A 9,513-nucleotide genomic window follows, 5' to 3' on the forward strand; every position below is an offset into this window, starting at 1 on the left:
TGGGAGAGCCAGGGGGGGGGGTGGCCGGGCTGGGCAGGGAGGAGGAGGTGGCCGGCAGGGTGGCAGGGCTGGGAGCCTTGTCGCTGACTGACTCACACTCGGACGCCCCGCTGGTGTTGGTGCCCTCGGAGGGAGTGGGCCCTGTGGGCAAGGTGAGCCGCTTGCAGGCTGGCTGGACTCGGTACTTGAGGGGGAGAGGACCGTTCTGCGGGGACAAAAAGAGGAGAGGGCAGGGAGGGGTCAGGAGAAAGAAGTGGGCAGGGGAGCCCTCTGCTGACCCCTCAGTGCCCAGCCACGAAAGAGGGAAGGCAAGGAACCGAGGGGAGCAGAGCAAGGCCAAAGAGACAGGGACACGCAGAGAGACAGAGAATAAGGCCAGAGACCTGGGGAGGGAAAAAACACAGAAAGCAACATGTCCCACTCTGCCGCCACCAGAACCAATTTCTCCTCTTTTTGTCCCCAAATCAGGGCATGCAACCCAGGAAGGCTTCTTCCTCCTGAGTGTAGGCGGTCACTAGCAGATGGCCAGAGGCCGATCTGGTGTGGCAGGCCAGCCTAGACCTGCTGTGCTCCTGGGACGAGGGAGGGATGATCAGCGATCTGGGGCCGGCCCAGGCGTGGCTGCTGTGGCCACAGGTCAATGCCAGACCCTGCGGGCACCGCTCCCCTCCCGGCTCCACCCTGCACAGCTCCGGCTGGCTCACCCGCCGCCAGGGGTAGATGTAGGCGATGTCCATGAGGGTGTAGTACTCCTTCAGTGGCTCATCCTCATACAGAACCTCCACCTGCAGAGAAGGGACACCATCACCCTGCCAGCCTCGGCTGCCTGGCCAAGACACTCCAAGCCGGGAGTCGGATGGGAGGTGCAGCAACAGGAAGGGTGGACTTGCAAGTTTCTCTGGGGTTTTGCTGTGGACTTCCCTATCAGCCGTCCTGACCATCAGGTGGGAAGGGATGCAGAGGGGACAGTCCCACTGGTGACGACCCCTGCCTCCAGCCATCCAATGTCTGGGTCCCCTCCTATCCCTGTGGGCCTCCTACAGGAGCTAGTGGTCAACCTAGATGCATGGCAGAATCCCCCAGGGAGCTCTAGAGAATACCAGTTCCTGCATCTCGGCCCCAGAGATTCAGATTTACAGGGAAAGGCGGACGGCGACTCGTCTGATTCTAACCCAGGAGTTTAGGATCACTGCCCCAGAGCCTCGCTACTCCTAAGTGCGGTCCTTGGACTGTCAGCACAGGCAGCACCTGGGTGCTCGTGAGGAGTGCACAATCTACTGCTGCCTCAAATCTGCGCTTAAAACACATTTTTAAAAATTTAACTTCATTCGTTATTATTTTCCAATTTGACCAGACAGAGAAAGTGGGAAAGTGAGAAAGGAAGCCACCAGGTCCGAGACTTGAACCATGGTTGGCCATGTGGGAGTCCAGCGCCTTTAACCACCATGCCACCTGCTAGCTTCTCAGATCTGCTTTTGAACAAGGACCATACACACATTCAAGTTGGAAAAGCGTGTCCCAGAGTTCCTTTAGAATTCCAGATGGCCTTCCCACAGCTAGCCAACCCCAGATAAGGCTCCATTTCTGCACACAGCCCTGCACCATGGTTCTGAGTGTGCAAGCGTGCATGCGTGCACACGCCTCTCATCTTCATCCCATGCCCCTCTGCACACTGGCATCAGCTGACATGGCAGCCCCAGCCTATCTTGGTTTCAACTACCCTTAAGCCCTTGGTGACACTTAGCCAGGCCTGCACAATGGCTGTGTGCAGCCTCCCTCTCTCTCCCTCTCTCTCTCTCACACATACACACACAGACACTCATTTTGTGAAAGGCCCCAGGCCTCACCTTGTACTTGCTGGGCACATCCATCTTGTTGCGGAGAAACTTGGCGAGATGCATGACGGTCATGGCTGCTGGGCACCGTAGGAAGCGAACCCCCGTCTGCTGGGGAAGAGGCACCCATGGGGCAGGGTCCACCTAGGCCACTCTTGCTGCCCACGGCCCCACTCCTGGGCAGGTTCCAGCACTTACCTTCTCCTTGTCTCCATCCCCATTCTCCAGGGGGCCCTTCTTCTCCTCCCGGTCCCTGGAGTGGAGAAAGAGGAAGCTAGGGAGGCCCTGGAGCAGCAGGGCCTACTGATGCACAGGTCCGGGGACCCTCCCAGGGGAATGCCAAGTCTAGGTGAGAAGCGGGGGACCAGCCTAGAAGCCGGACTTGCCTGACACCTTCATAGAACTCGATGGAGAGGCTGACAATCTCGTCGTCGCTCAGAGCCCCCTTCTCCTGCTCTAAGACCTCGCCACGGTCCTCATTGGAGCCATTGGGGACTGCAGGAGGAGAGACCGTGATGGGGAAGGGGGATGATGGCCCAGTGTCTGCAGTGGGGAGGCCAGTGGGCAAGTAGAGGAGAGGCAGCCCAGTACACCAGCCCTCCTGGCCAGGGGTAGCAGGGTACGCTCACATGGTCCCAGGCCTAGGAGCTTGTGCACACACAGGCACACACGTGTGGCACATGTGCACACTCACCCTCTGTCAGCGGGTACGCTGCATAGAAATCCCGTCGCCGTTTCATCTCATCTAGAAGAAGGAAGTGGGTAAGAGAGGGCAAGGGGCTAGGCAACAGGGGCAGAGGGCACGAGGAGGGTGGGGATGTAGGTACCTTTAAAAAGCCCAGGAACCAATTTGTAGACAATGTCTTGGAGGGTTTTGTCAGATCTGGGGAAGAATGTACAAGGGCATGTCACCAGCCTCCCTACATGAACTCTTCCACCCCTTCCCAGACCCGGCGCCCACCTGATGCTCAGCAGCGGTCGGGTTTTGTGGACCTGCACGTCACACATGGGGCAGTATTTGTTGGTCTCCAGGTAGCGCACGATACAGGTTTTGCAGACTTGGGGACAGGAGAGGAGCGTCAATGCCTCCCCTCCTCCCTAGGCCAGCCCCACACCCTCTGCTCAGATGCTGTGTCCCCTGTCTGCCCTGTCCCTGTGGTTCTGGCTCCTTCACAGACCCAGTATGGTGATGTGTGTTGTACACTGGGCAACTATGCCTTGGTGACCCCGGCTGGATCTCGTATGCGTGTGTGTGTGCGTGCGTGTGTAAGAGAGAGACGGACAGGCTGGCGTTACGTAGATCCTAAGTCCCCCATCGGAATAAGAAACAAGAGCCTGTCCGTCAGATAGCCCTTGGGTTTCTGACCCCTTCCGCCAAGCCCACAGTGTAGACATGGACATCACATCTTCAGGGGCTGAGAGTCAGCCAGAGAACCAGGAGAGAACGGAGGTTTCACATGCATGTCCCTGAAAGGAACTTCCGCACTGAGGCCCCCTCGCCCCCATTGCCCCCATCGCCCCTTCCAGGCAGTCTCTGTGTGCTCAGCGGGGCAGGGGCTTGTGTTCCCTCGTCCCTGGGCAGGGCCGGGGGTGACCTGACTCACAGGAATGCAAGCACTCCACAATGGTGGTGGCGTCGATGAAGTACCCCCCGCAGAGGGCACACATGAGGTGAGGGTTCAGCTCCGTGATTTTGATCCGTGTGGTCCGATGCATGGTGCCAGGGTCGGGGCTGGGGGAACTGGGGAGCGTCACCCTGGGAAAGGGAGGCAGGATCAGAAACTCAGAGATCCAACAAGCCCTCCCACGCTCCATTCCACACACCCGGCGCAGCTCTCCCTGAGCCCAGGCCCTTCTCTGCCCTCCAGGTGGGACGGGGCACACATGCACATGGCAGGTGCTTTCTGGAGGCTCCCGTAACCTTGAGCAACAGGGTCCTGCTCTGTCTCAGGAGTTAGGCCACAGGAAGTACTATGCCACTCTCCAGAGGATGTGGGGGGTAGAGAAAGCAGAGAACAGGGCTTTATTTTGGAGAGGTTTTTGCTATAAGGCAATGTGCACTCGCCAGAAAGCAAGAAATCACCACACCACACGCCCCCAGGGCGGATGGCCACACCACAATCCCTTCTCCTCTATTCTCCTCTTGGGATCTTGGGCACACACGCACATGCGCCCGGCGTGAGTTTAAGCCACCGGGTCTGGGACTCAAACCATAGTCAACTACATGGGAGTCCAGAGACGTAGCCATCACGCCATCTGCTCGTGAGAACAGGGCTTTGTAAAATTTCCCGGCTCCTCATCAAAGTGGTCAAACACTTAGTAGGAGTTATGAGAAACAGATAAACCAGGGCCCTGAACTTCACGGAATAAATAAAAGGGAAGAATACCTTATCCCCACTCCGTCTACCCCCTACCCGGATTCAAGGCCTCAGACGTGGTCTTTCTTTCTTTTGCAAAGAATTATTTTATTTAACTTTTTATTTGTTTATTTTTTAATGTGACTAGAAAGGGACAGAGACAGAGAGAGAGAAAGCAAGCAGCCAGGTCCAGGACTTGAACGGTAGTCGGCTGTGTGGGAGTCCAGCGCCCTTAACCACTACGTCACCTGCTGGCCCCAGACGTGGCCTTTCTACTCCACCTTCCCTCTTTACATTCCATCTACTCTCCCCTCCTCCAGGAAGCCTTCCCTGGAAACATGGGCACTGGCTGCCCGAAGTACAAAAGTGGCACCCATCACTTGCCCTCTGGCTTAGTGCCCAGCCAATGCCCCAGAGAGCCTCACTTCTCTGTGTGCTGTGTACAGGCAGCTCCCTGCACATCTGCCATAAAATGTCCACTGAGCTTCCAGGCCTGGTACACGTGCAGCAGATGCTGAGGATGGTCCCTACATGCCCAAAGTCGGGCACATGCAGCTCCTGCCAGACCCCAGACCCAGTTCTGTGGCCTAATGTTGCAGGGAGCCAGACCCCACATGGCTGACCACATGGTTTGAGTCCTAGACATGGTGGCTTGGAAAATACTTCAGGCACATGTGCACGTGTGTCCCAACTCCTTCCAAAAGGGAAATGGGGACATGAAGACGGGATCACAGTGTGACCACAGAAGGGACTGCAACTGACCACACTCTGTGGAGTGGGTGCTTTCTCTCTCTCTCTCTGTCTGGTGAGCACCAGAACCCTCTGGCAATTTAAAAAAAAAAAAAAAAAAAGGAGGGGGGGCCTGAACAAAAAGACTGCTCCCACCCAGCCACGGGAGTCCTGCTGCCATACCTCCGTGGGCAGCTCACTGTACCAGGATGCCCCACTTGGGCACTGTCACCCTCCCACTGCCTCCTGCCCTGGTGACACCCCTCCCATCTGTCCGCAGGCTGTCCAGCAACAGCCCATAGGCCCGTGTGGAAGCCCGCCAAAGCTGGGGGGGAGAGTTTACCCCAGGCCCACCTGCACTCCCAACGGCCTGGCAGGGTCTGGAGCAGTCGGTCAAGGCCCAGCTGCCAGGCTGACTGGTTAAGGTAGACATCAAACCTGTGCCGAGAAGGGGCAGCCCCTCCGCCTCTTTCCCAGAGTGAAAGCCCAGGGGTGGGGCTCGGGGGGGGGGCCAAGCCCTAACATCTCCTTTACAACTTACTCACACCCTTCTCTCCTTTCCAGAGAGATTTCTAAAGCCACCACCCTGGGTTTTCTAGGACAAGAAATTCACAGCCGGGATCAGCAGTTTCTATAGAGACCCCAGGATGAGTCTGGCCAGAACCCAAACAGCCACAGAGGCCCAGGGAACCTGGCCAGAGACTGAAAGAGATGGAGAGACACAAAGGCCACACGTGGAAGAGACACCAAGGTGCAGGGCAGACACGGGAAACGAGCCAGCCGAGCCAGCCCAGAGACCTAGCCCAGAGGCCGTGGCCTCCAGGGACCTGCGGAGCCACCTGAGGAAGGGAAGGGGTTCCCAACCCACGGAGGGTTGTCCCTTAGCCAGTTGTCCCTGCACGGGTCCCCCCTTTACAATTGTGCAGAAGGCTGCTGGCTACTCTACTGTTTGGTCGTTTCCATAGTAACCCTGTCCCTGGCAGGATGCCCAAATATTATTACAACCATCCAGAGAAGAGAACACACTCCAAGTGGCTGTCTCTCCGAGCGTGTGTAGCCTCCGCTGTCCGCGTACGTGCCGCCGGGGCCTCCAAAGGTACGCCACGTGACCGCCTGTCCTGCGTGTCTGTGTGCGGATGTCTGTACGTGTGCGCACACCGCCAGAAACAAAGCGTGCTGGGGTCTGACGATGCTGGATGGCCACCATGCAAGGGGCAAATTTCCTACCCCCATCTCTCCCCACCCCATTTATACACACACACACACACACAAGCTTTTCACACAGCCTCAGCCACCACATTCACACACTTGCTGTGTTTCCAAAACAGTCACTTACTCTTAAGAACTGCCCCCCCACGTGAGCCCCTCACCCTCAGTTCCTGGAGCATTTGCAAAAACGCAGACCAGACTGTCCCTCCGGGCCCTTCCTGGACAGAGGGTAAGAAAGCACAGTGGGGCTGCTGAATGCAGGCCTCCTCCCCTTTCCAAAAGGAACCCTTCCACCCTCCACCCCCTCTCCAGGGGCCTGAGTGTTACCCCTGGGGTTGGGGGTGGGGAGAAGTACTGATTGGCTCCTCACCTGATTGCCATGGTTACCTGCAGGGCCCTGCCAGCAGGTGCCAAGAGCAACTGTAAACAGGAGCTGTTCCCCAGAGCACCCCTCCCATCTCCTCCATCCCTGGAGCCCCACATTTCGGACACCCAGATCCTCCCCAGCTGCCACTGGCCGGCATGTTGCAGGAAGGAGAAGGAAGAGGGGTGATGGAGGCTGGGTGTCAGCTGTCATCACTTTAGGGAAGGTCCTGAGGGAGAAAGCCTGGGAAGCAGAAAAGTAGTGCCAGGGCCATCTAGAAGTGGCTTCTGGGGGTCCCCCTAGTGACTGAGCACTGTCTCCATCCCCAGTTCCACTTTTCCCCCACCCCACCCAGGGCCAAGCCTTGCACTGTCTTCTGTCCCAGCAAGTTGTCTTTGCAAAGGTGTGACCCTCGGGCAGCCCTGCTCCTGGTGCCCGCCATTGACAACCGGCATCCAAGCCTGACCCCTCCTTGCCACTCAAGCCAGGCAGATGTCTTGCCTCCTCCTCAAAGCCCCTTAATAGGGGAACCAGCAGTTAGCGTAATGGCTATGTCACTGGACTCCCTCGTAGTCGACTGCGGTTCACGTCCTGGACCTGGTGGCTTAAAACTCGCGCCGGGCGCATGTGTGTGCGTGTCCAGGATCCCGAGAGGAGAATGGAGAAGGGATTGCGGCGTGGCCATCCCCCCTGGGGGATGATTTCTCACTTTCTGTCTCTCTATCTCTGTCTGTCTGGCGAGCGCACGTGCCCTATAGCAAAAACCTCTCCAAAAAAAAGAAAAAAGTCCCCTAACAGAGACCACCGCCATCTGTTTTAACTAGTCTGTGTGGACACTGTCCTGTGGCTCGGGCTTCTCTCACTCAGTTTCTCCTTTCTCCGCTGAGAGTGGGTCTCAGCTGCTAATGCTGCACCCAGCAGCCAGGACGACAAGGGAAACCAGGGTTCACTTACTGGTAGCATCAGAGGCCCACCATGGTGGCCCACACCTGCAGTCCCAGCAGGGAGGCCGAGACAGAAGAATCTCACATGGTGAGCCTCTTTAAAAAATCCTAGCGGGTCTGGGGTAAGCCCGGGGTCCCTCTGCTCCTTGGGACCTGCCATAGCACTCTCTGTCTGCCTGTTCCCTGAATGAAATCAGCACAACTCCCTCACTAGTGGGACCTGGGTCTCTGTAAAAGTCCCTCAAGGTCACACCCAGACATCCAGAATAGCCAAGGTGAAAGGCATTCAGAAAGCTTCTCGTCCAACCCTTTCATTTTATGGAGAAACTCAGAGTGAGCGACTTAAGGTTCCGCAGAGAAGCAGCGGCAGGCCTGGGCTGGCGGCTGCCTGGCTCCTCTCAGCAGAGCAGCTAACAGGCCTGGCCTCCCGGGACCAGGCTGGTGGAAGGCAGAAGGCCATTGGAGACCGCTCGGTGTGCCTCCTGGGAGTCAGCGTCTGGCCCAGGTGTGAGCACTGTTACACGCGCTCACCTGGAAGCAGGAAGAGAGGCAGAGATTCATCTCCTTGCCCGTCTTACACACGGGAAACCGAAACTCCGTGGTAGCGCGGTGGGCCAGAGTGTAGCCCAGGGACGTAGACTCTCCCTTCCTCGCCCCGCCGTCCAACCCTGCAGACTGTGCATTTGCGTCTGGGGCCAATGGGAGTCTGCCTAAGGATACTGTGGACCTCCCCACTTTCCCTGACCTGTGACACTAGCACAAGGATCTGCTCCCCTGCACCCTACTCTCAAGCACCAAAAAAGCTTCTAGCCTCCCAGAGCTGGGCTATTCTACCCTCCCCCCTCCTACTTCCCAGCAACCTCAGAGCAAGGACAAAAACCCAAAATATACACAGAGCAACACCTTGCTGGACACACACCCCGCCAGACACACCCCCTCCATCTCTCACACCACACAAATCACAGACGTGCACACACACACCAGACACACCCCACCATGTATGCAGCCAGTTCAGTGCTGGGCCCACTTGCTACATGGCAAGCCATCCCCGCCCACCCCGCCTACCCCACTCCGAGGTAGGCGGCCTGACATCCCTGCCTGAAACCAGAGCCGCAAACACACACTAACCTTTTGTGCATCCCTGGTCCACCCCAGGGCCAATTATAACCTAAGTCTTCCGGCAACAAAGGCAGTGCAGCTCCCAACCTCCACTGGGGGTGGGCCAGAGGCTGGAGGGCTGCGGTGGGCATCTGACCTGCACAAAGATGTACCCTCTTCCTGTTCAGGCTCTCGCCATTCCCATGGCAACAGCTCCATCAACCAAGAGCTCTCAGGCCAGGCCAGGGGCAGCAGAGAATCCCCTTTTCTGCCACCCCCTTTTCTCCCAAGACTTCAACTTGAACCCTACTCAGCTACACATGGTCTGGATCCAGGGGTCTGTTTCCTGCTTCATCTCAAAGACTGTTCTAAGTCCCCGACCCCAAATCGAGGGAGCCCCTGAGAAAACCTGCCCACTGAAACGCTCCAACAGAGCGGGCTTTATGTTCCTTCTCCAAGTCATAACACCTTGGAAAGGAGAGGAGGGAGGAGGAAGGAGGGAGGAGAGAAATTAGTTTCAGGAACAGACAAACTGCTAGAGGCCCAGAGGAGGAGCCATCAGTACAGCGCAGGAGACAACTAAAGACGCCCCCTCCCCCCAGGGGCTGGGCGCCCTGGAGAGACTGAGGCAGCGTGTGTGTGTGTGTGGTGAGTGTGTTGTGTGTGGTTGTTTGGGATGGGGGGGGGGAACCCCTCTGGGAGACAAAGACCTCGGGGAAGGATAGAGTAACACTTCCACAATACTTAGAGGCAAAAGTACTTAGCCCCAGGCCTCCTCCCCTTCAAGCCAACGGGAGCAGTTCTGGGCAGATGGGGGCCGAGGGGGGAGGGGAGGGGCATGCCCAGGACCCCCGTGGAGGCCAGAGGGCGGGGTGCAGGAGGGGGTGTTTGCCAGGGGGTCCCACTTCCTCTGCGTTAACGGCAGGGGGGTCTGAATAGCGAGAGCAGCAGGGCTCCCCAAGCAGGAGAGGCGGGTT

At 57.7% G+C, this 9,513-nt stretch overlaps 1 protein-coding gene and 1 long non-coding RNA gene across 2 annotated transcripts in view; one reads left to right on the top strand and one right to left on the bottom strand.

Annotated features, from left to right (window-relative positions):
* PCGF2 (polycomb group ring finger 2) overlaps nucleotides 1–9,513 on the bottom strand; it is a gene marked incomplete in the record, with an annotated part of 11,946 nt that overhangs the window by 1,518 nt on the left and 915 nt on the right. Inside the window, 9 exon segments of the mRNA XM_027774741.1 lie at nucleotides 17–205; nucleotides 705–785; nucleotides 1,848–1,946; nucleotides 2,034–2,088; nucleotides 2,222–2,330; nucleotides 2,530–2,580; nucleotides 2,663–2,718; nucleotides 2,797–2,893; nucleotides 3,440–3,591. Of these exon segments, the coding sequence (XP_027630542.1) occupies nucleotides 17–205; nucleotides 705–785; nucleotides 1,848–1,946; nucleotides 2,034–2,088; nucleotides 2,222–2,330; nucleotides 2,530–2,580; nucleotides 2,663–2,718; nucleotides 2,797–2,893; nucleotides 3,440–3,551 (849 nt within the window).
* Nucleotides 5,259–5,939, top strand: LOC114009135 (uncharacterized). The gene is made up of 2 exons (XR_003550603.1): nucleotides 5,259–5,346; nucleotides 5,486–5,939. It is a non-coding gene; the product is annotated as an uncharacterized LOC114009135 (long non-coding RNA).

This window comes from Tupaia chinensis, unplaced genomic scaffold (genome assembly GCF_000334495.1).
Source record: "Tupaia chinensis unplaced genomic scaffold, TupChi_1.0 Scaffold000477_1, whole genome shotgun sequence".
NCBI classification, from domain to species: Eukaryota; Metazoa; Chordata; class Mammalia; order Scandentia; family Tupaiidae; genus Tupaia; species Tupaia belangeri.